The sequence below is a fragment of the Cynoglossus semilaevis genome, chromosome 1, assembly GCF_000523025.1.
Source record: "Cynoglossus semilaevis isolate Cse_v1.0 chromosome 1, Cse_v1.0, whole genome shotgun sequence".
Taxonomy (NCBI): domain Eukaryota; kingdom Metazoa; phylum Chordata; class Actinopteri; order Pleuronectiformes; family Cynoglossidae; genus Cynoglossus; species Cynoglossus semilaevis.
This window is the reverse complement of record NC_024307.1, coordinates 7210648-7235675: the sequence shown is the minus strand read 5'-3', so window position 1 is coordinate 7235675 and position 25028 is coordinate 7210648. Positions and strand designations below refer to the sequence as shown.

Genomic DNA, 25028 nt, shown 5'->3' with positions numbered 1-25028 from the left:
AAATAAAAAGGTGTAAAATAAATAGTATTTTTGTTATTTATTAGGTTTAGGTTTAGGTTTATTGAGACAGATTTAGCGTGAATATATTCTTTTCTTTAAGCATGTATTCGATTCTTGTAACATTCTTTGTAATATAGAATAGAATAGTCTTTATTGTCATTATGTTCGGTTAAAACAACAAACACGTTTTTTGCTTTGATTAAAGTTCACATAATTAATTGCATAGAATATTTCTAAATTGTTTATTTTGATTCCTTCATTTCCAAAACTCTGTCGTGGTCCTCACAACGTCACTGTAACCTGACGTCACTTCCTGCGCGCGAGACTTCACGCTAATCCCTGCTAACGGCACAAATGTCTTCTAAAAACTGTGTAGTTGGTTCAGTGTGTGTTTAAATATCGCCACCCAAAACTCCCGCTGTCCTCGGCACAGGAAGTGTCCCACCGTGGGACAGCACGCAGGCTCCCGGGGCGGACACTGAGGGGCAGCTTTGGTTTGTTGTTGACATCCTTGACGATCACGGATGTGGCTCCAGTTTTTGACAGTAACTTCACAGCTAGCGTTACTTTTGGCGGAAGTTTTCCTCCTCTGAGTAAAACATTCAGATCAGACGTTTTTTTTTCATCCAGGGTGAATTTCGTTTCCCTGGTCAGACTTCAGGATGAAGCTGCAGTGTGATGTCGAGGTGGTGAATCGCATGCTCCCCACGTTCGGGATAAAGAGTCGGGGAAAGGGAACTCGAGCGGTTCTGTCCATCGGAAAACATTTGGACAAGACGAACCAGCGCTGCAACGTCTACATGATGATCTGTACGGCCAAAGACAGATCAGGCTCCAAGTACAAGGTCTGTGTGTTTGACATACGTGCTTTTTAATCTGTGATTTATGAGGTCCACGAGGCACAAGATAATTTTGATTTTGATTTAGCGATAATTCAATATATATCGCGATATAGATCTATCAGTAACATAGCGTTCTATGTTGTTTCTCAAATATTAAAATTCCACCTCCAGTGACTTTGATCAATGACCAAATACAAATATTTAGGCTTTACTCAACATTGCACTTTTTATAAATATTAACTGAAGCATTGATATACGTATCTGTACGTTACGACAACACTTCACATGTGCAGTATAGTACACAACTGTACTTTAGATAGAATTTAACAGCAGCACTCAGCAAGACTAGACTGCTTAATCTAAGCCAATATATGAAACGTATGCAAATGACTCCAGTCATCAGGTGACCTACAATAAACTCAATTTGAAAAACACTTCTCGTTGGACCTGTCCCTTACAATTGAGAGTCCTAATGTCATTAAACATGCTATGTAGGTATCATAGGGATAGTAATATATATATATATATATATATAATTTTTCTCTTACACATTGAATGCATCAGCAGTGTTTCCCATTAATTGCTGAGACTCTGGCTCTCTCTTGAGCATTAAAAAAAGTAATGATAATAAACAGTATTTGCCTTATTTCAGTCAGCCCACCCCACAGCTGTGGTTGGTCAGAGGGTGGGGGGGGGGGGGCTTTTCCAACCCCCACCACAGAGTCTTAAAAACTTGTGGGAAACAGTGCATCAGACATTGTCTTTTTTTTCCGTCTGTTGTCATAGTACCCACGTTTATGGAGCGCCTGAATATAGATAGGTCAATTGTTGAACCCCCGCCCCATTAAATCCTAACCTAAATTAAATTAAAAAATTAAATTAAATCCAACATACTTATGTTACTGTTACTTTACTAATCCTAATTTAAAGTCTCGTAGACAACACTAATCTAAGGTTTTTTTATTCCTTATGAAACATTTTCGGTTTGATTGCCCAGTGAGGCACTGGTGATCAGTGGTCATGCGGTGTAACATTTGACTGTTGTGACTCCTTCTCCTGGTGAAGGTGGTAAACAAGACAAAACAAAGTTATATTTTTAATCATAACATTTATTTCTCCACAACCTGGACTGAACATTAAAGTTACGTACAATACTCTCTGTCTGGTTATTACAACAAACAGGCTTTAAATTTGAACTTAATATCAATGGCAGTATTATCAATTTATCAGCAGTATTTTTTTGTGTTGGTGTCACACGCTGTTTTAAACACTGAATTATTAAGTCCTCTCCTCCCAGCCTGAAAACCACAAACGTATTATTTTTCACAGTCTGACACATCACTCTCTGACCCTGATCTTAATCCTCTCTGTAAAAGATTAAGACGCGTCATGTCACAACATGTTCAGTCAGTGAATAGTCACCTGACGTGAAGATGTGAAATGTATTTTTCCACTGCTGACAGTTGCCAACATTCTCTTACAGCTGAAGGGCAACATAGAGAAGTTCTTCACATGGTTCGTGGAGGAAGGCAAAGCCACCGTCCGACTGAAGGAACCCGCTGTCGACATTTGTCTGAGCAAGGTATGACCTACATGAAGTCATTTCATCAGTCTGAGTTTTTCCTCTTTTTTTTTTTAAGTGAAAATAGGAAACAACAAGACAGAGTTCTATCAATGTTTACTCCGCACGTAGAGAGGACAACAGTGTCTCCTCACTCTCCGTCTCACACAGGTTGCTTTGTCTGTTCTATATACATCACAGCAGCTTCATTGTTTCCACTCTCTCTGGCAAGTGCTTCTGCTTGTTTGGTTGCAGTGGTGAGCTTTCACACTCATACAGTTCAGCCTGGCTCACAGTCAAAAACACTCACACCCACAGACTGACTGTCACCACGTGACTCTGGTGAGCAGGGAAAACAAGTCCTTTTAACAAAGGCCTTCTCAAAACAGGAGGGTAAGAAAGTTCCCCGAGGCATCAGGAGGAGTTTCCCCGGCACATCTCATGATGGGGGCTTTAAATAACCTAGAAAAATAAATAGACTGCTAAATACATTTTCACTTTCAGGATACTATATTTTACGGTTGAACTTTGTTTGTATGATGTTCCGTGATAATCAGATGTTATATGTAACTATTATTTATTTACTGTTAATTACAGTTTTGTTCAGCTTTACCACAGTAAAAGTTAGAACAGTTAAATACTGTTCCACTAGGTGGCAGCAGATGGTTATAAACACTAAAAAAAGAGAGCGACTCAGAGTTGTTGAAGAAGATGTTTGCGTTTGTCTTTCTTTAATTCTAGCAAAAATATCAGGGTGGTGAAATCGTCCACCGCTATAACCTCAACACTTACGCAGATGACACCCAACTCTACATTAGCAAAAAATCCTCTCCTCACCCTCCCCCGTCTTTGGTCAACTGCCTTCACGATATAATATATTATATATATAATATATTATATTATATAGTATATTATATTGTGTATTATATATATATAATATAGTATATTATATCGTATATTATATATATATAATATAATATATTATATATATAATATATTATATCATGAATTAACTAAAACTCAACAGCGATAAAACCAAAAACCAAGCTAAAGGTGGGGGCCCCCCGAAGACCTTGCTCCCTAAGGTCGGGGACCTTTTCCTGTTGATCAACGGTTCCACCATCTCCCCATCCTCTCAGGACCGTAACCTCCCCCCAGTACCTGCTCGACCTCCTACATCCCTACTCCCGAGCCCGGACTCTCCGCTCCACTGACTGACTTAAGCAGAAAACAACAGCTGAATAAATCTAGAAAAAAAAAATTTCCACATAATCTGTACCTTTTACGTGTTTATCCATTTCTAGGCAGATGCAAACAGCTTGAAAAACTTCCTCTCGGCCGCTCGTCTCGCAGACAAAGGTAGTGACACCAGCAGTCTCCCCCTGTCCACTCTCACCCCCGTCAGAGCCAGAGACGTGGAGCAGCCCAAGAAGAAACTGACCATCGTGTCTAAGAAGGACTACCCTCTGACCTCTAACTTCCCCTACTCCCTGGAGCAGCTGCAGGTGTCCTACTGCAGGCTGTCGCGCGTGGACATGAGAATGCTGTCGCTCAAAGGTAAAGTCGGTCCAATTTTAACCCAACACTTTTTTTACATTCCAAGCTTTAAAGAGAAATTACAAAACATTAAACTGAGTTTAAAGGGATAGTTCATCATATTACATGCTTGTTCTGGTTTTTAAAACCAAATCCTAGTTGCAGTTTTTTATTTAAAAAAAAATCCTCTATGACCGTTTTCCAAGGACTGAACTTATGGGTTTTTGCTGATGGTTGTGTTTTAGAAAGTCAGTGTGAGTAAAGATGGCGGGAGGAAGTAGCAGTCAGCAAAAAGGTGAACTCAGTTCACTGCTGTGATGTCAGCCATACTGAGCATCTCCAACTAAATGTAAACACAGAGTTACTAACTATCAATTAATATTTACAGTAAACAAAAGAAAAATTGGCAAACCCAAATAAACGTCCTCAGCATTACAGCTGCCAATAAAAGACATGTTACAAAATATGGAAAGAAATGTATTTTCTTACTTTTATTTACTATTCAATAATTATTACATTTGTTTAGTAGAAGAGAATTATTAACAAACGAGTTTTCAGTGTTGCTCTGCTCCTTTACTCTTTTTCTGGTCAAAGACCTGTTCATTTTGCACCAGCTTGAGGAGCAGAGCAGCTTCATAACAGGCACAAACTCATGCCTAAATTGCAGCTGTCACACAAGGTGTATTCAGGTACCATTGGAAACTTGAGAATCCAGTGATTACAGCAGGTTACATGTTTTTCAGCTAAGGATATAAGGTTATAAAAAAAATAAAAAGTTAGTAGAATCTTTTTTTTTCTTATCTTCCCTCCAATTTTCTGAATTACCCCTTGTGGTCCCCCAGGGGGCACTAAACTACTGATTTTAGCTTTTGTTTTTTTTTTGTTTTTTTTGACAGTATTTTAATATGCTGTCATTTGAAGGGACAGTTTAACATGAAGGTTTAAAGGAAAATATCACCTTTATTGTTCTTAATGTTCAGTAAGAAATCAATAATCATGTTCAATAATCATGATGATGATTTCTGTAATCAAGCAGCTTCAACAGAACCTTCAAACTCCTGCATTAAAAGGTGTGTTCATTATTATTATATTATTTTTAAAGCCTTTTATTATCTTCTTCTTCTTCTTATTTTGCAGCTCTCAGGAAGCTCGACCTCAGCAACAACCACATCAAGAAACTCCCCGCCACCGTCGGTGACCTCAGCTGCCTCTCTGAACTCATCCTCCACAACAACCATCTCGAAACCTTCAGCGACGCCCTCTGCCTGTCCACCCTGCAGCGGTCCCTGCAGGTCCTGGACCTCAGCCAGAACAGACTGCAGTTCCTGCCGGCCCAGTTCTGCCAACTCAGAGAACTGGTGAACCTGAAACTGGACGACAACTCGTTGGTTTGTTTGCCGTTCCACATCGGTCGACTCTCAAAGTTGAGGTTTCTGTCGGCGGCTCACAACCAGCTGGCCGTGCTGCCCAGTGACTTTCGCAAGCTCAGTCTGGAGAACTTGGACTTTTTCGGAAACCCATTCATCCAAGCCAACGCTCTGGACCATACCATGGAGCTCACTTTCCCTCTGTCACTGCAGGAGATGGCCTCCAGGGCGGTGTCCAACCACAGGTAAGATCCTCCAGGTCTTCACCGTTTCACCTGTTATTTCTGACTCTCAGGTTCTAACTCAGTTCGTTCACCTCCCAGGTTACCATACGGGCCTCACCTCATCCCGGCCCACTTGTGTCAGGACCTCGAACGAGCGAAGACCTGCGGCTGTGGCCGCGTCTGCGTCAATTTCTACATCAAGACGGCGGTCAGTATGAACCTGCACCAGGTCTCTCACACGGTGGTGCTGGTGGACAACATGGGCGGCACAGACGCCCCGGTGCAGCAGCATTTCTGCTCCCTCTCGTGTTATTCCGAGTTTTTAGACAATTCCTTCCAGAGAGGAATCAGATGAACAGGTTTTACTGACGGGTGGAACAACGAGGGACAAAACACAGGTCTCTGACTGTGGTGACTCTGTGTCAGAGCTGAGTTTTTTTACATTGACATTGAACTAATAACACTCAGCCTGCTGAGTCACACAGCGCCCTCTACTGACCTCATTCTGCAGTATAAAGGCAGCAGGATAGAGACTGTTTAACACACACAGTGTCTCAGGTTGTTGTTTTTTTTTTATCGTGTCATGACCTACAACGTTATATGTTCAATTAAATAAAAGCATTTATTGTCGTGTTTAATGTCAGTTAATACAATTAAAAACACTTTTATTTGTTACTCAATGAGAGACATCAAAGGGTTTTTTTCCCCCAAGGGTTGCAAAGGGTGGCGGTTATCACACCTGCCTTACATGCAGAAGGACTTGGGTTCGAACCCCAGAGAAACCACATACCTGACATCAGTGAAAGTCTCATTATTATTATTATTATTATTATTTAACTGTAGTAAAGATGTTTGAAGTGTCCCTCGATCACACCTGATGACCCGACGGAGGCTGTATTTTCAAAATAAAATTCAAAATATAATCAAAATAACAAATAATTTCCTCAGGGCTCCAGGGTGAACAACAGGTCGTTCTGGAAGACGAGCCCCGTACGTGTCGTATAAAACCCTTGAACCTTTTCATTTCCCTCTCCATCTTCGTTTCTCCGCGCTCCTGGAGGAGGATCGATGTCACTGCGCTGAAAGACCTGCTCTGTCTGCAAGTCGTCCTCATCCATTTCCTCCATCTCCATCGGCTTTTCTGAGCCTGGAACACTGCAGACATCCTCGTTTTCTCCCTCAGTCTGTGGTGAAGTGCTGCAGAGCTGAGAGATGTTCTGGGGTAAAGATGTCGTTGTTGTTGGACATGAACCACTGGTGGTCGGACTGAGAGATGGAGCATCTGTGAAGCTACAACGTTAAAAAAAAAAAAAGTCAAAAATGAAATATTTTACGAGTTGTTTTCAACTTTCAGCACGATTGTCAGAACTTTTCCTACCTTTACTTTTTCGTCGTTGTTTCCAGCACTTTCCTGTGGTGAGTAAGAGTTTAACTCAACCTCCTCTCGGATGGAAGAAACTGAGTCAGTTCCTAAAGTAGATGGATTTTTAGAAAGTTCTTCCTTCCCCTTTTCTTGTTTCTGCTTTTTAATTTCCTTTTTTCCATTTTCACAAATCTCATCCGGTTTGGGGTCATCACCTCTCTCCTCCCCCGCACTTCCCCTGTCCTCTTTGTTCTGCGTTTCTGGTTTTAGCTCCTCCTCACTTTGTTTACTTTCCTTCTCATCTTCCTCCTCTGTGTCCTCCACTTCTCTCTCCACCTTTTCTTGCTCCTCTTCTTCATCTTCTCCTTCTGTCTTTATCTCCTCCACTGATATCTCCACCTCCTCATGTTTCCTTAACTCTTCCTCCCTGACCTTTACCCTTTGTTCACCCTCTTCACCATTTGGGCATTTAATATTTTGATGTTCTTCATCGTCTACCTCACTGTTTCCCAACAACGATTGCTCCCTCGCCTCCTTTTCATCAACTTCTTCCTCCCTATTGACCTCCTCCTCCTCTACACTCGTATCCACCTCTTCAGCATCACTACCTTCCCTCCTCCGTTCTTCCATCATTTCCTCCCCGCTTTCCGCAGTTTGCTCCCCGTCTTCACTTCCTCTAACATTTCTCTCCTCCATCTTTCTCTGAGATCTCCATCCCTCCTCATCTCCATCATCTCTGACCTTCTCCTCCTCCTTCATCTCCTCCTCGTCTTCATGACGACAAATCTCCTCCACACCTGAGTGACTTCTCTGACCGTCACTGACGTTCATTCCATCCCACACCTCCTTGGATGGGAGAACAGGCAGCGTGACGCTCAGCTGTCCTCTCTGTTTGTTGAACTTGGCCTCTCCTCCGTCTTCGTCCACAGGATAGGCCAAGGGCAGCTCCAGCCTGTACGCTGGATCCTTGGACTCCAGCAGGAGGCCTCGTTCTTTCACCTCCAAGCTGGTGTCCGCGATGGACTTCAGCAGTGGCACCTCGATGGTGACCAATATCTCTTTGGGCCTGGGGCTCACGGCCGAGTCTCTGGAGCATCTGTAGTCCTGCAGGTCCACGAAGGATCGGTACTTCACTGTGTACCTGGGCTTTGTCGGTTCTGGGGGTTTCTGAGGTTGGATCTGGAGGCTGACGGGTTTGGAGTTGCTCTTGTTGGTTGTGGCTGGTTTTTTTTCATCGGGGAATGGGAAAGTTAAAGGGTCGGACTTGTCTGAGGGATCCTGGGGTTTGTGTCCAGGTATTGGTTTTCTGATAACACAAGCCTGAGGCGTACCCTTGTACTTGGTTTTCATTTGCCGCAGGTTGTTTCTGTCCAGAGTCACTTTGAAGGAGTCCTGGATTGCTGAGATGGCCGTATTGTCCACCATGTCCATGAATCTCTGGTTCTTGCCTGCTAGGTGGAGGGTGTCGGGGTGGAAGACCACGTCATAGACGACGATCTTGTTTCCCTTTGGGTTCGTGTCTTGTCTGCCTGGGTGCAGACTGTGAGGCAGAGACCAGCGCTGACCTCTGCGGCCTCCCTCTGAAACGCCACTCTGACACTGAGGTTTACCCACTTTCTCACTGGAACAGATGTTGATGAAACACTTGTGTTTACCGTCCACGCTCGTCCTGAGACACCTGTACGGCGTCGGGTGGATGAACTCCACCGTGTTTCCTCTCTCCTGCTCCAGGAGTTGGATCTCCTTCTCGTACTGTCTCCTGTTCTCGGGGTCGGATATTTCTTGTGCGTACTCGCGAAACATTTCTCTGAATTTCTCGTCTTTGAACGCCTTTCTCAGCCTGTCGGCTTCCTCCGTCGTAACGTTCAATTTGTCCGGATTTTCTTTGGCACTCATGGCGATAACAGCGACTTGAAGCACCCGCTAGAAAATACAAAATATGTTTGCTATTGTTTTCCTAAAAAATGATGTTGTTGTTGTAATTTGCGGCGATGAAAGGATTCACAGCTTTAAACAAACTTCTCGGTTGTATGTTGTCACCATAGCAACGCGTGATAAAACGGTGTGGCTGAGAAATGTCTCCCCCCAGAAACAAACCCTGGCACGTAATTTGATTATTTTATTCAACTAAAAACATTACCCGTTTGTAAAATAAAAATGACCAGCCACATTCTTTATTTTATTACTTAATTCGTGTATCTACTGACAGTTAAATATGTTTGATATTAACATGTAGACTGCGTAAATGACGGGAACTCTTCTAAAAAGAAATACATGTTCGATGGTAAATTAATCTGCCATTCAGATCATTTTCAATCTCGAAAGAATATATTATAATAACATAACACACATTTCCACAGCGCTGTGAAGATTCAATATATTTGTGTATACTGTATTTCTATTGTTCAAAAAGACCCTACTGCACAATATATTCTTTCCTTTACCAGCAGGTGTCGTTGCAGATCACCACTAAAAGTGTTCACAGCCTGTGAATGTCGGTCAGTAAAACAAAGAGGCGGGTATATAGTGGAGAGCGGTGATTGGTCGCACCCCCAACACTTCATATTTCTGAGTATGTGATTGGAAGGGGGTTCGCTGTTGCTAGGTGTGGGACTGCTGCTTATTATATATGTGTAGGAGAGCCGGAGAAAGAGGAGGATTGGGATGAGGATTCGGATAATGTTTGATGTTTAATGTTATTCTATTATTAACATCTGCTTAAATATTTTTGAGATGTGCTTCTCCGGGGTCTGGGAAATGCATCTTGGGTAATTACCCTCGACTTTGGGCGCACTAATCACAAGAGCTTGTGGGAGGTGAACAAACGAATCAAGAGATTTTTGGTTGTATAAATCTCAGCAGTGTGTTACGCAACAAGCTCAAGCTCTGTCTGCTTCCTTCGGTGAGACAGAGCCCAGGATTCCAACCACCCGTTAAATAACCCGGGCTAAAGGACACAATGTCCTGGCAAGGTGTCACCGAAAGAGCCGGGAAAACAAAGTGATTTTTCATTAATTCGACCAACAAGACTACTCACAGACTAGTCAGCACATTTTAAAGGACAGGAGTCTGAGTGGTTAAGACAAGGGGAGGCGCTGCTGATGGTGGGGGCGGTGCACAGTGACGCACACAGGATGAGGACACTTACTGCATGAAACAACCAGGACTTCTGCTGACTTTACTGTGATCCGGGGCCTCATTGTCCCGGGCTTACTTAGATCAGTAATGATGTGAACAACAAAGTGTCATTTAATACTTTTTTTATTACAAATATGTATTAAATAATATGAAAAGTTAAACAGAGTGATATAATCAAGGTGTAATCATAATATCATTGATTAATATTCATATTTACATTTTTAAAGTCAATATTTTCCCCAATATGACAAATAAATGCATTCCATACGACACACAATACATTCACATAGACATATACTGTATATATATGTGTATATATATATATCAATATTAACACAAATAAAGTGTTGAGGGAAGTTGGGAGGTGAAATGAGTAAGACAAACTTCATACAAAGGCTTTGGCAAGGATGCATACAAATTAGAATTATGTAAACAAATCCTTTTAAGGAAAACGCATGTACAAATTAAAAGTAGAGAAGAAAAACTAAAGTCCAGTGCATTTTTATTTTCTCATTTTCATGAGTGAAAAAGAAGCAGCGTGTGTGCTTGGCTACTTCCTGTGTCCCTGTAGCATCTTGGGAGAAGGTAGAATGGCAGTGTTCATTGTCTACTTTGAACTGGCAGGTACCAGCATGCTCAGCGTGGGGAGGCCTGGCTTCGTGGCCGGCGTTTTGCCAGCTACCACTTTGTTCAAACTACGAATGTCAGCCTGCCAGGAAGGAATTTTCTTTGTGCTCATGTGACGTCGTGCATGTTTGGTGAGGTGATCGCTGCGCATGAACCGCCGGTCACACACGGGGCAGACAAACTTCTTTTCGCCGGTGTGCGTTCGCCGGTGCCTGGACAGCTCGTCGGAGCGGGCGAACCTTTTATCACAGCCGTCCCAGCTGCAGCTAAAAGGCTTCTCACCTATGTTAGGGAGACAAACAGGAAGAGTTTGTTGAGTCAGTAAATGAGTCACATCCAGGTCATCAAAAAGTTTCATGCATCACAGTGCCTCTTCATACACTAAACAATGAACTCACTCTTACCATTAGCAACAACAAGTCCAAAAAAGGAGTGGTTTACAAACAGGATGTAACACACACTCCTAACACGGTCACGAGGTCAGTGTGTTTATGAACGCTCACCTGTGTGTGTTCTGAGGTGAGCCTTCAGGTGGGAGCTCTTGAAGTACGTCTTCCTGCAGCCTGGGAAGTTGCAGACGTAGTTTCTCCTGCGGGAAAAGTCCATCTTTGTGGGTGCAGTGCTGTTACTGGCCCCTGCAGGCACGTACACGGGGGCCGGGGCCAGAGGTAGCAGCTTGGTGTTGCCCAAGGTCATGACAGTCTGAGGGCACTGAGGGGCCCGAGTGACCGAGGATTGAGGAAGAACCAGCATCACTGTGCCCTGGGCCACAGCTGAGCTCACGATGAGAGGCTGCTGAACAGTGGTGGCGTTAGCTGAGGTGGGCTGAGGCAGGATGGGTGTGGTGCCGCCCGCGATTCCAGTACCCGAAGTCTGAACCTGGCTGGGGATGAAGGCTGAGATTATCCCTGATTGGCTGCTAACAGGGAACATCTGGCAGATGATTTGAGGGCTTCTGACTACAGGTGGGGACAGGGTGGTGGCTACACAGGGAGGTTGTGGGCTGTTTAGCGGTTGGCTGTTGGGAGGGACGGGGGCGGAGACACTGTCCAAACACTGTTTTGAGGGACTGGGCTGTTGTTCTGAATTGGAGGGTGTGAGAGGAGCAGGAGGAGCGGGAGGTGAGGTTATCTGCTCAGTGTGTGTGATGTGCTGCTGCTGCTGCGGCTGACAGACCATTGTAGCCACAACTGTGTCTGTAGTTTTTTCTTGACTGGGGGCCAATGGAATGTGGTGCTGGCAGGGGGTGCTGTCTGCGGTGTGGCGGATGACGCTGGTCGCCATAGCTCGGCAGGGCTGTGGCGGAGGTGGGAGGGTCGGGGCTTTTTCAGCAATGAGTGCCAGGAAAGGTTGATGGAGACCCGAGCCACAGCGCTGTGAGGACAGAGCCAGGCTTGACTGTGGGCCAGCGCTGGATGTGGAAGTTTCAACAAAGCTAGGGCTGTGAGGAGGAGTCATACACTAGAGAGAGATAAAAAGGAAAGTGAAATTAAAGTTTACTCAGTGTATGTAAATATACTACAAGTAACAAGGAAGTACGTTGAAGTTTCGGTATTACAATTCCAAGCTATAAACTAAGATTTTTATGATCAACATTCACAAACCTTGACCTGAAAGTCTGTTTGTTTCATAACGTACCTTCCATAAACCCAATTTCTTTCAAATAAAACCAAAAGTCTACAAAATATTATTATTATAATATTTATCTTGACATTCAAAACTAAGATTTACTGTGACATTATACTCACTAATGATTCAATGTTCATTCCTTTCATTAACTTTCACTTTCAATAATGACACACACTATCATGTGCATTGAAGTGGAGCCTCTTACCAAGGAGGAAAGAGACACAAAGTCCTTTGGGACTTCTGGAATTTCTGGCGGCAGGAGGGAGTCACAGGAGTCTGAAGCTGGGGTGAGGGGTCTGGGCTTGCAGGGGCTTGGCCTGTTGGTGCCCAAGAAGAGGCTCTGGCCCCACGAGCTCATGCACACCAGCGCTTCAGCTGCTTCCAGGTCTGTGTACTCCAGACCAGAGGTTCCACTGGAGACAGACAGTTCACTGTCGTGCCTACGCCTCTTTGAAACAGAGCCACAGTGGTCCATGTACTCAGTCTGCAAAAGGAAACAGTAAACAAACATTCAAAATGTGAAGAGAGGCTGCATTTATTCAACAATGCTGGGCCTCTTTGTGTATAATAGATTCTGATACATATGACAACGACATGAATGTAAACAGGAACAAAGTTGGCCCTGGTTTTAACCATAACAGAAAAGTGCACATGTTGAAATTTCCAGCTCCTTCCCTCCTCCAGTATTTCAAGTTCCCGGGCCAAACTAAAGAACGCTGCCAATAAGGAACTTGGCTTAATGGTGACTTCACCTCAGCCCAGCATGCATTGCCTCTGGATACAAGCCAGGACGCCTCCCATTGCCAAATATAGACCAAACAGTGACGTGCTGCCGAGATGAGCCATGTGAAATCCCCATAAAGTGGGTTTAGATCAGGAAGTGGGCTTTATAACTTCGCAACTTTCAATAAAATGCGTGTTTCTAAAATTCCATATAAAAATTCACATTTATCTATAACAAAGCAATCAGGTGACAACAGAGGTCTTTCTCACCTGTTGAAATTATTTTACACCGTTGACATTGTATGTAAGAGCAGTGTAACAATGTAAGTACAAAAAAAAAATAGTACAATTATTTTGGCATCCCGTTTATTTAAATGTGACAGTTACTACAAATAATATATTGTTGTTTTTTCTTGCCTGTTAGAAATTTCACAGCCGTCCTGTAAACAACCCGGTTTTATACAAGCACTTATGAGGGGAAAACACAAATAAAAACGGATAAAAATTACAAGCTTACCCCGTGGAACTCCATATCCGTGAATTTACGCGACGTCATAGAAAACAAGAAGATTTAAATGTGACTTTTTTCTGCTCGTTGTCAAAGCCAGTGTAGAACAAAGAGACGGCGGTTGCCAGTTCTGCTGCCGCTTCTACTGCTGCTTGTCCTCGGCTAAGGGTTGAGGAGCGTTTTTTCTCCTGACTGGCTGCCTTTTCTCTCAGCTGTGTGTGTAAAACACAGGGAGGAGGGCAGAGGAGGGGAAACAGAAAAAAAGAAAAGAAAAACAAAACTCACAAACACGCACTGGCGGGTGGCAACACTCAACCAATCAGAGGCCAGTGTGTGCAGAGCTCAAGCCAATGTGAGCGCAGTCAGCGCGTGAACACTGCGTGCTCGCAGGACGGTTGGAGGAAATAGGGTGCGTGGCCGTTGGTGGGCGTGGCCGCGGAGTCAGCAGTGTCAGGGTAAACCCGATGAACTGCCAGCAGCTAAACTAGGCAAAAGGTCGATTGAGTCTATGAGGCGTTCAAGGAGTGTGGGAAATATGCAGCACTGAAAGACTTCGACAGCGGGAAAACTGTAAACAAGTTAGGTAAGGGAATATTCGTTTTTAGCGAAGGTAGATATGTTTCTGGTATACTATTTCGACATATTTACGTCCGTTATATTATATGTTAGTAATACCTTCCATTTTTTGCTAGAACACAAAGTCTTCAAAAGAGGAACACCAAACAGTACATCCAATCCCATTTCATGTAGGCACTTAAGTTGGGCAACAATTTTTGAAACTGAAATGAATAAGCAGAAATGAAATAGAAAATAGTTTACTCGGTGTCTCAACACCCAATAAACTATTAAAACAACAACATAGAGTTACCCTAATGTACTAATTGAGGTTTTAATTACTCCAGAATGAGGATAATTTAGTTCAGGAGCAGGTTTTCCCTATGTAGGCAGCCATCTTGGAATGCTACATTTTACCTATCAAACGTATCAAAACAATTACTGAGATGATAATTGCCGGCAAGTGTTTGTTCTTCTAACTGAATATGTTGTGGGAAAAGTATGGGCTGTTTTATTACTACGTTTCAATGTAAATTAACAGTAGACAGAGCTACAATGTCATTGTTTCCCGTGTCTGTCTTCAGAATATAATGAAAATATATGTTGTTTTACTTAGTTGGTTTAATAGTGGTTGTATTAATGAAATTAATGAAAACATAAACCAAATATTTTGGCTCCCTGTGACGACCTTTCATACATTGTTTGTTGTTCTGGCTGTTGAATATATTTTAAAATATATAAAATTTCTGCTTCAATACAGAAAATGTATCTACCATCCTTTTATAAAAGCTTTCAACAACGTTCCGTATGGCCTTTGTTGTACAGGGTTTATTTATAGAAATATATATTTATTTCTACTCCATGTAATGCTGTTGGAAGTGATGGTAAATGTTACAATATACAACTCGTATTCATATGTTGTCAGTGTTTTTTCAGTTCATTTTAATTCAGGTAAAACCTATATAGAGGTGTCTTTGACAATGAATATAAACCAACTGCAGTTGTTAACTATGAGTTTCAGGTTTATTTCATTTTTCACAAGATTTTTATATTTTGATATTAAACACATTAATGCCTAAGGCTTGTAAGAGTTATTAAAAAATGCTGTTTTTTAATTACTCAAATTTATACTACAGTGTGGACGTATATATAATGATAAATAAATAAACTAAAATAATAATTAGTGAGATTAGTTGATGAAAGAGTATTTACTGAAGCAGCAAGAAACTGTGGTTGTTATGTTATGTGTTATTTGTCTTACATCAATATGGTGTAAAATACTTCAATCAAGAATCTATTTCTAGATACATTTCTGTTTTTTATAATCATATCAAATTGATGAACTCCTTCGATTTACCAAAGTTGTAAACTTCAATTTAGCAACACCAAACGTTTTTTTTCTTCTTCTTTTTTTACAAAGAGTAAGTAAACGACCCAGCCAGAGAGTCATCAGTTACATTTTTCCAACAGCACCTGAATGCAACGCCAGTGTCTGCTGTCGTGCTGCTTTCTGTCTTGTTATTTTGGAGCAATTTCTATAGGTTTCTCGTTAAACAAAGGAAAGTAATAATAATGCACACAATTGTAAGGTTTATCCCATAATCTCTAGGGATGGAATTAGGTATATTTAATTTAGTCTGTCACCTTTAGTGTAATAATTTATTTCCCCGTCAAATACTCACCGCATGTGATATTTTGGTGGTTTTAAGGTCAATAATGTGTTACCTAAGGCCACAGTTAAACTCTGTAAATATTTTTCAGTTAGCCAAGAGTGTGACTGGAGTTCTGCTGTAGTGATCTTAAAGCATCTATTGTCTGTGTGGGTTCGACTGCTGTTGTTTTTATGTCTGCAGCGGAGGCAGCCTCTTAGCTGCCTTTACATCCACATGAACCCAGCTTTGTTCTCCTGCACGGAAACATATTGTAAGCTAATCTAAATCTTATTGTATGTTTGGATCATTTTCCTGTGGTCTACTGGACAGACCTTTTCTCTGGAATCCATCAGTGTCGCGGAAATTCATACAAGTGCTGACCTATATATGCCGTTACATCAGCAACTGCATTTAGACAAAGAAGAAAGTGTGTCAGGGGCTCCAACCCACTTGTGAGAGCGAACCTCTTCATAAAAACACTGCGTACCTCCAAAAAAAGCTGGCACTCCTTTGACTTTATATGGACTGAGGAATGCTTTATGCATTTAACACAAAATCCATAGTTGGGAAACAGCGTGTACTTAAATTTTGGGATCACTCTGTAAAAGACAGGAAGCTGGGTTTTGCCTTAGTTGACCGGGTTTCATCTTCATAAGCACACGCCCATGATGTTTCATACTTTTATGGCCCCCAGTTCAAATACATGCAGATCACACATGATGAAGTGCCGCCACAACTCCTCGTTTAACCTGTGATTGTGTGCAACCTGGCGGCAGCAGGAGGGTGTGTAGCAGGTGTGTAGGCCGGGCCCTGGCGGCTGGCCGCTAACGAAGGCTGTACCACACAATGACTCACATGAGCGTGACCTCAGGGTGCAACCAGGGCCTGGAGCTGGAGCAGGAGCAGTGCAACGACAATGCAAGCAGTTAGAGTGAGGAACGGAGCAAAAAGGGAGGAGTTAGAGCACAAAAAGGAGCTAGCACGCAAGCATGACACGCAACCCAGGCCTAAGTTCAACAGCCTATTTATGATGTAAGGGGGTAGTTGGAATCTGGAGGAAAGGTTACACTGGCCTATGTGGGCCTCTGCATGCACACCTCCCCTGTACAGTTAACTCCCCTCACTCTGGAACTCCAGGAACAGCTCAGTGGGCGGGTGGGGGAGTTGTTCCTGCAGGGTTCAGGGCTATATTTTACATGCAGCTCTGACAGGCAGTGCCATAGGCTGCAGTGTTTCTACTGCATTATCTGTATATAAATGTGAAATGCATTTTAAATATACTTATGTATATATATATATATATATATATATATATGTCATATAAAATGTTACATGTACTTAACTATATATTATAGTGAAACCTTTTCTGTTGTTGAAAGGGGGCCCTCTTTGTTTGGCACTATCATTAGAGATTGTTTTGAATTGCTTGGCGAGCATTTATTTAATTATGTTGAGAGCACGGAATCTTCAAAAATAGGGATATATCGAGGAATATATTTTTCTGTTTTTCTTCTTTACCTTCCTCAATGCCTTCCTTCCTTTTTATTCCTTTCTTCCTTCCTATGGTTTAAATTGACTACAGCATAAAGACTAGAGAAACTACAGTATAACTTACTATTATTTGTTTTGTAAAAAAAAAAACACAACTTGAAACTTGATGAAAGTCTGAATTGGATAATTCTTAAAAATATAAGTGAAAATCCTCCTCGGTGCCTTTTTTCTGGATATTTGTTAGGAAAATACTGCAGATTCTTTTGGTGATGGTTTTCCGGAGGTTAATGTTACTGATGGTAAACACATGCAGGCCTTTGGACTTCTAGGAAAAAGCTGTCAGTTGTTTCTGCTCCTCATAACAAACATCTGGGTGAAAGGACACAGTCAGTAAAAGGGTTATATATTGGGATGACGGACCTTTCTCTCTTTTTTCCTTCCTTCTTTCCTTCCTTACTTCCATCATTCCTTCCGACATTCTTTTTTATCTTCAATTAATTACTCCTTTCATCCTCTTTACTGTGCGTCATTCCTTTCCCTCCTCCTTCAAACCTCACTTTACTCTAGATGTATTTCTTTTCTTCCCACCTTTCATCCTTTCCATTATTTTTGCTTGCTTGCTCACTTGCTCATACCTCCTCCCTTCCTGCATATTTTTCCTTACTCCTTTTTACTATTTTTCCTTTATTCCTACCTTCCTTCCATTCTTCCCTCATTCCCTAATTTCTTCCTTTCCTTTCTTCCTCTTTATTTTTTTTCAACTATTGGTCTTTGTTCCTTCCTATGTTCCTTTGTTTCTACCTTGCTTCATTCTTCCCTGCCTTCCTTTTGTTCCTCCAGTCTTTCTTACTTCCTGTATTTCTCTTTCTCTTCATTGTTTCTGGTTCTCCCTGCAGTTCTGTGCTTTGTGTTTTCTTTCCCCATCTAAAAAAGTACATATGACGATCTTTGATTTTTTTTCGAGTGTGCCACAGAGACTCATTCACTCGTTCACGACTCCTTTTTTCTGCCCTCCTCCTTGTTCATACTGTACTTCCTTTCTTGTTTTTCCCGTCCTCCCACCTGTTGTCTTCCTCCCACCTTTTGTTCTACTGCACGTGAATCTCTCTCTCTACTCTTTTACTTAATGGAAAAGGTCAGTATGTCTGTTGTTGCTTTGTTGTTCTAGTCTTTTTTTTTTTTACAAAACAAAACAAAACGTCGCACGTTAACGACTGTTTTGTAAAACAGTGTATTCACCCGGGAACAGACTGAAGGGACTTTGTTATATCTTTTGAGTGCTATTTTAGTTCTACGTTATTTTTTACGCTGGATACAGTCGCCCTCACATTGAAACACCCCCAGTTTTCCTCAACATAAACATGAATAAGAAGAATGAGCAGCTCACCGAGGAGTTTGATCTGAATCTGAACAGAGGAGAAACAGGCTAATGAAACCGTAGTCTTTGTATTTCATCTAAAGAACGTAACGTGTTCCTCACTCAGCTGGGCTCCAAAGGATGCTCAGTGCACCACACATCATGTGACTCCTCCTCCTCCTCCTCCTCCTCCTCCTCTCTTCCTACACAGTGGAACTGAGTGTCAACAGGGTATTTCTCGACGAGCAGAGGCTCCTGATTGGTCAGAGCGGCTGTTCAGGGGCCAATCTGTTGCTATGTAACATTGACTTATGTGCAGCTATTTCACCATCTGTTGTCCTGACAACGTGAGGAGCAGGAGGCAGGTTTGCGGGCTCCCCGGAGGAGGCCCTGCGGAGAGCGTCTGAGCATGTGTGGAGCCTAATGATGAAGGCTCACAAATCTGCGAAAAAGTATGAAATCATACGCCCACAATTCATCCTGACTGAATCGATATTTACTGCCTCTGGTGGGCGTCAGTGTTCTGTGTCTGCTGTTGTCGGTCTTTAACGATGCAGTAAATTTTCAGTGGCTTCTTTAATGGATGTTTATTTTTTATGGCATGTTGTGAAAGAGAATTTATCAGTAATCAAACCTGAATAGAATTAAAAAGTAGGAGTGGACGGAACAATCAAGGTTCTATTCTATTCTAATCTGCTTTTCTCACATTTGTCACATTTTTGTCACTTTCGTTACATTTGTTACGTTGTGACTAATGCCCTTAATCTGAATAATCTCAATCTTTATCATTTTGACTGTAAAATAACAGAAAGAACATGTTAAGAACATCAAGGCTTTCTCAGACTTTCAAAATAAAATCAAACTGAAATGAGAATCTAGACCAGGGCCAACTAACTAACAACATAAAGTAATTATATAAAAATAAATGAAAATATAAATACATAACGATGAATGTATGCATTGTATCTATTCACATATTTACATTGTATCTGTTCACACTTTCAGTGACTTATGGGGATATAATAAATATTATATTAGCTATTTTTCTCCAATGTGTACATTGTATTCAGGTTTTTTGAAAAAAAAAGGAGAAAATATGAGTAAATTAAAATTTAAAAAATGATTAAATATATTTTAAGTGGAAAAATTAGATATATAGAATTTATTTTTTCTCATCTTCATCTTCCCAGGTGGACACAATCAACAATTTTGTTGATGTGTGTTTTAGATTGTTGATACCAACATGTTCAAATCTGCAAACCTCAGGTATTTTGACTTAATAAACAACATTCTTCAGTGTCAGCTCAGGCTGAATTCACACGGATGGCACTTTTGTACCAGAATAATAGAACTCCTCACTTTGCATCTGTGCAACATCTTTGGAACCAGATGCAACTTGGTGTGTTTTTTCTGCTCGACACCAGCCACCGATCTGTTTAATGATTGTCCTAATGACTAGCTTAATGATTGGCTTAATGCTAAAAGGGATGAGCCTGATTCTTTTTATCTGGTGAAGTAGCGTATTGATGCGTATCTTTTGGTTGCCAGATGCAACGGTTAGCTATTTTGTGTGGCTCTGTCTTTGTTTTTCTTAAGTTTTACGAACAGTGCACATCAGCTCACTTCTCTCTTGAGTTTATGTCTATAATGATTTGTCTCTATACTGATTGTTGTGATTAACACATGCTCTACCTTACACTTCCTTAACCCTCCTGCCCCAGATCTATGGACATAGTCCAAGTAGAGACTGGAAATGTGCTTGTTCAACAGAGTGGCCTTGAGACTGAAAATGTGCTTGTTCAACAGAGTGGCCTTTGCTAACAAGATAAACAATAAACACAAGGACATGTCATTGACATTTGTCCTGAAACTTTGGCAATCGCAGATTTGATCCTTCTATTGTTCATCTCATGCCGAACTGCCAATCAGTAGCACTTCAAGGGCGTGGTCAATTTTTTTTCCAACTGCGGAGAAAAACTTAGAAACTGCCGATCTCCTTGGTTGTTGATTCCTGAGGTAATTGAGGTGGATTTGTAGATACTTGATAACAGCGTAATGAAAAGATGTGTCGTTGGACAGGACCGCTGTCTGTAGCTTATCTGCCGAACCAAACTTCATGTGCAGGTGTTCGATCGCAGTCTCTGTGACCTTTTTGAATTCTTTCCTGAATATTTCGACCGAAGAGTCGATGTCATCGATTGCCACCTGCATCATGCGTGTAAGACGCAAAACGATATCATGGCTGCTTACCGTGAGTGAGGGTCCCGTGTTGGGTTTGAGAAGTTCATTGACGAGTTTCTGCGAGAAAGAGAAGATAAGGTGCTCGACGACCTCCTCCTGTTCATAGTCATCGTGTGGCAACACGGCACAAAATCGTTTTTTACAGATACTGTGTCGGCGTACGGAGAATTCCGATTGTGAATTGTCGCTGGAACTTTCTCCTGATGTGGTGATTATTGTGATGAGTTTTTCAATGTCAGCTACGGCACCAGCCACCGCCTCACTACAGGTCGTTTGTACCGATTCATGGTAGAGCCAGAGCAGCACCTGCTGTAATAACTTTTCCACAGCGTCCTCTATGGTTGCATACAGAACTTCAGGAGCAAAGTGGAAGTTTGCCATCTTTCTTGTGAGTTCAGAAATGACAGAGTCAGAAAGTTGGCTGCCCACCGGAACCAGTGGTAGTGGATATGTCTCATCAAACATCAGGTGATCATATATTTTGTTCACTAAGTCCTGAGAGATTTTCCTGACCGCGCTACTGGAATACTGCAGAATTCCCTGTGCATCCTGCGTCTCAAGGTTTTCCCTCAATGTTTGTACATCCAACAAAAAAGCAGCTTTGATATCATTGTGACACTGTCGTCTTCCCCTAGTGACGGCAACCATCCTATTGGTTGGAATGATAGTTGCAGGTGTCGCTCTAGAAGAGAATGGCAAAGGTCCTGGAAAGGTGGTGTTCTCTCCATTGAACTGTTTAGATAAATGTCCAGGCGTCGGTGACTCGGATGAGAGACTAACCAGGAACCTCAAGTCGTCCTTCTTCAGCACACCTTTAAGGCTTGACATCATTTTCTCAAATTGTTTTTTGACAAAATTAAAAAATCTCTGAGGACGGATAGTGGGGACTTTGCCCTTTTCAGCTTGTTGGGAAAAAAACTCCATGACCCTGTTAAATGTCAGCACCATATCAAAACAAGGTCTGCCTTCAGTACGAAGACTGTCCCATATGTACATGACGATATCGAAGGCTGCATGTTGAGCCTCCATTTGCCTTCTATGAGGAAGGGGACAATCTCCGCTCTCCTCTGCTATGTTCTGTCTGCACAACCATTTCACGAGAATGTCAGTCACTGCTTCCACAGTACACAGGAACGAGATTTTGGACCGTATCGCCTCGGACGATTCACATTTGTCTGACTCAAAGTTTAAGCTTTTGTGTTTCGGCCAATAACACAAATGCTGGACGTTTACTTTGCCCAAACACCGCGCAGCACAACACACCGTTCGCTGAAGTGACTCTGTGCTGGACAAGCAGCCTCTGACATAAACAGCAGGCTGTGGGAGCCACACGGAGCTGTTGATGATCACAGATTGCATGTTGTGCATCTTGTGTGAAACTTCCCTCCTAAGTAGTGCTGTCAGCTCTTCGTCATCGTCACCGTCACGCCGGTCCTTGGGAACATGAAGCCGTCACCGTCATCGTCACGCCGGTCCTTGGGAACATGAAGCACGTCTGCAAAAATGCCCATCAAAGAACCCCCTTGAAACAGGTCGAGGTCCTTCAACGCTTTGTCCTTGTCAGACAGAGATAGTTTACTGTGCAGAGTATCCTTGAGATTCAGCGTGGTCGTTCTCAAGATATCCGTCGCGAGTGTCTGCACTATTTCTGTCATCAAATCCGACAGTGATGCTCTCACAGTGGAGTCGTAGGTCCCTGCAGCTAATATGCACCACTGCCATGTAGAGAACCTTTCAAAATGTTTAGTGACTATCGCCTGAAGAGCCTCTTGTTTGGGGGTAGAACTGTCCATCTGTGATGAGGTAAATGTGGAGGGGATGTTTTTCTTCTTTGGTGTTTTGTACGGCAGTGTCAGTGCCCCGCTCTTTGCTAATTTATTTAGTTTTCTTCTTGACTCTTGTTCTGAATTTTTCCTCTCCACGGACAGTCAGTCTGCTGATTTGGAGCAGTCTAGACGCTGTCGCTCAATTCTCATGAATGCTTATTATTTCTGTGTCACTTGAAAGGATCAAAGACATCTGATGTAGTGGATAGTGGGACAGAGGAGAAAAGAGGTGAGGTGAGGTGAGGTGAGGTGAGGTGAAGTGAAGTGAGGTGGGCTGGGGTGAGGTTGAGTACTTTCAGTCACTTAAATTACTCAAATACTTACAGTAGTGTTTGTGTATGTAAATTAGTAGAAAAAACAAATCTTGGTAATTGTGGAGGCGTTGTAATTAATTTATTAAAACAAATAAATAATTAATTTTTATTCTTATCAAAGAGCGTTACTTACATTTTTGAATTACAGTTTCTTATCTGGTGTGAATTGGTTGCACCATTTCCTGTATCAGGACTTTGTTGGCTAATGTTAGCTCTGAGGTTATGGCTTTCCATTGACATGACTATAGAAAAAGTTGTAAACAAAATGTTTTATTCAGCAAACAGAATAAATAGGGACTTTGTTCAATGTTTTGTTATGAACTGACTCTGATTTCTTTCCTGGTGCAAAAGGTTTTTGTGTTTCTCTCAACGCGTTTCTGCATTAAACTAGCATTTCTATATAAAACTGTTCTTCAGTTTTTGTACCACATACAGTATCTTGCCTTTATCACAGTTCTTTGGTGGTGATATCAACAGAAATTCTTGCGGCACAACTGACTGGCTTTATTTGAAACAAATCTAAAAGTTCCATTAACACTGACTTATACTGTAGTTTCACATCATTTCAGGAGAGTTTCGACAGGTTTTACCATGTGAGTGTACTTTTCAAATACATCTGGTCTTAATCTGTTAATACTGCCCATCTTTTTAAAATATTTTTAAAATAATATGCAAATCTATTTTTTTTTTCATCTACTCAAACATAAAGATCCATTGGCGCATTTTGTTTAACTAGGTTTAGTCGCTAACGACGCCCATATTTACATTTTGGCTTACGCTAACATTGAGAAAATAAGTCTTGAGGCCCGATCAGTTTTCGTCTAGATGGTGTTGGTTGTTTGTGGTGTTAAGTAGACGACCACAGCATTTCATTATCATCTAGTTTTGTTGATCATCTTTCACAAATAATTGTTTTTAGGGTGAAGTGGTGAAGGAGGACAGAGACCATGAGGAAACTTGACAGATGCTAGGTGTGTGACGTTACATCTATTTGTACCGCAGCGTCAGTACCGAACGTTTGTTACAAATACGTACAAGTGTCCGTGGTAACCATGGTAACACAGAATTGCACTTTGATGTCACACAATCGCTGCTCGGTTCCCTTGAATTCAGCTGTTCGTATCTCACGTTAAACTCTGTCATGACTCACACCAAAAAAAACCGTGAACGTGATCCCATTTATCTGAGTCTTTTTCTTTATCCGATCCCAGACCTTAAAATCTATTTAAATGATCAATTTACACATTTTAAAGGGACACATGGTGGTGTGGGGGTTAGTGTTCTTGCCTCACAGCAGGAAGGTAAGGTTTAAAAATCGGTGATGACTGATTGTCTTTCTTTAGGTTCTACAAATACAGTAGTTTCCACAGACTCACGGTCCAAACATATTTAGGATCAGGTAAACTGACTGCTCTGAACTGGAGGAGCCCACCCTCACCCTGTGGCTGCTGGGATTGGCTCTAGAGCCCCTCCCTCTCAACTCCTAACCAGATTCCCCCCAACCCGTTTAAGTGGAAATAGAATTAAATCCGTCACAAAAAGCAGTTACTTCCTTTTCAACGATAACTTACAAAAAATACAAGAGAATGAAACGTGTTGTTTGTGGTTGGTTATTCCACAGAAACAGCAGTGCTTTTGTATCACGCACCCACACACTGAAACACGGAGGCAGCAAAAAGCGTTCCCTTTTGTGATGTCACCAATTTCCCCGACGGAGAGAAAATAACCTGAGTGTAGGATTCTCTTTTCTTTTTTAAACTCTGTAGTGTACTCTGAATCGCACAAACACACACACACACCCCAACACACTCATTCATACAATAGCGGGTTGTGTAACCCTGACACTTGGTTGTTCTCATACAATAGCGCGTTGTGTAACCCTGACACTTGGTTGTTCAAGTTGCTGCACACTTAAGTGTACCATGTGAAAGATTGAGCAACATCTAGTGGTGAAGCTGTGCGCTCTCTTACAGTTTGATGTACGTCTGTCTAAACGTATCAAAGGCGTTGGACTGTCCTTCAGTTATCAAGTTCAATTACTGTTCACTGTCCTTTGAAACAAAACATCTGATTG

The 25028-nt window shown here is 41.9% G+C and overlaps 3 protein-coding genes across 4 annotated transcripts; 1 reads left to right on the top strand and 2 right to left on the bottom strand.

Annotated features, from left to right (window-relative positions):
* Nucleotides 1–284: 284 nt before the first annotated feature.
* Nucleotides 285–6207, top strand: lrr1 (leucine rich repeat protein 1). 2 transcript variants are annotated; one of them, XM_017038069.2, is made up of 6 exons: nucleotides 285–545; nucleotides 631–845; nucleotides 2326–2424; nucleotides 3708–3960; nucleotides 5077–5551; nucleotides 5630–6207. In XM_017038069.2, the coding sequence occupies exons 2-6, from the start codon at nucleotides 663–665 to the stop codon at nucleotides 5883–5885; spliced, it is 1266 nt and encodes a 421-aa protein (XP_016893558.1). In that variant the 5' UTR covers nucleotides 285–545; nucleotides 631–662; the 3' UTR covers nucleotides 5886–6207. The 2 variants fall into 2 exon arrangements, with proteins under 2 accessions (XP_016893558.1, XP_008306571.1); XM_008308349.3 differs by having other exon boundaries at nucleotides 285–845.
* A 50-nt stretch (nucleotides 6208–6257) lies between these two features.
* LOC103377617 (protein kintoun) lies at nucleotides 6258–8979 on the bottom strand. The gene is made up of 2 exons (XM_025060954.1): nucleotides 6909–8979; nucleotides 6258–6820 (listed from the first exon to the last, which is right to left on the bottom strand). The coding sequence occupies exons 1-2, from the start codon at nucleotides 8787–8789 to the stop codon at nucleotides 6710–6712; spliced, it is 1992 nt and encodes a 663-aa protein (XP_024916722.1). The 5' UTR covers nucleotides 8790–8979; the 3' UTR covers nucleotides 6258–6709.
* Nucleotides 8980–10136: 1157 nt separating this feature from the next.
* On the bottom strand, nucleotides 10137–13753 carry klf11b (Kruppel like factor 11b). Its single transcript, XM_008308359.3, has 4 exons — nucleotides 13528–13753; nucleotides 12493–12771; nucleotides 11162–12119; nucleotides 10137–10940 (listed from the first exon to the last, which is right to left on the bottom strand). The coding sequence occupies exons 1-4, from the start codon at nucleotides 13564–13566 to the stop codon at nucleotides 10639–10641; spliced, it is 1578 nt and encodes a 525-aa protein (XP_008306581.1). The 5' UTR covers nucleotides 13567–13753; the 3' UTR covers nucleotides 10137–10638.
* Between the last annotated feature and the right edge of the window lie 11275 nt (nucleotides 13754–25028).

Bases quoted from the DNA above. Each gene is read 5' to 3' on its own strand.
- lrr1 (XM_017038069.2), top strand. From the start codon at position 663: ATGAAGCTGCAGTGTGATGTCGAGGTGGTGAATCGCATGCTCCCCACG. The intron at 2,425-3,707 runs GTATGACCTACA...ATCCATTTCTAG, and splicing joins TCGACATTTGTCTGAGCAAG to GCAGATGCAAACAGCTTGAA. The intron at 5,552-5,629 runs GTAAGATCCTCC...TTCACCTCCCAG, and splicing joins AGGGCGGTGTCCAACCACAG to GTTACCATACGGGCCTCACC.
- LOC103377617 (XM_025060954.1), bottom strand. From the start codon at position 8,789: ATGAGTGCCAAAGAAAATCCGGACAAATTGAACGTTACGACGGAGGAA. The intron at 6,821-6,908 runs GTAGGAAAAGTT...TTAACGTTGTAG, and splicing joins ACAACGACGAAAAAGTAAAG to CTTCACAGATGCTCCATCTC.
- klf11b (XM_008308359.3), bottom strand. From the start codon at position 13,566: ATGACGTCGCGTAAATTCACGGATATGGAGTTCCACGGG. The intron at 12,772-13,527 runs GTAAGCTTGTAA...TTCCTTTTGCAG, and splicing joins CGGATATGGAGTTCCACGGG to ACTGAGTACATGGACCACTG. The intron at 10,941-11,161 runs GTGAGCGTTCAT...TCCCTAACATAG, and splicing joins TCACCTCAGAACACACACAG to GTGAGAAGCCTTTTAGCTGC.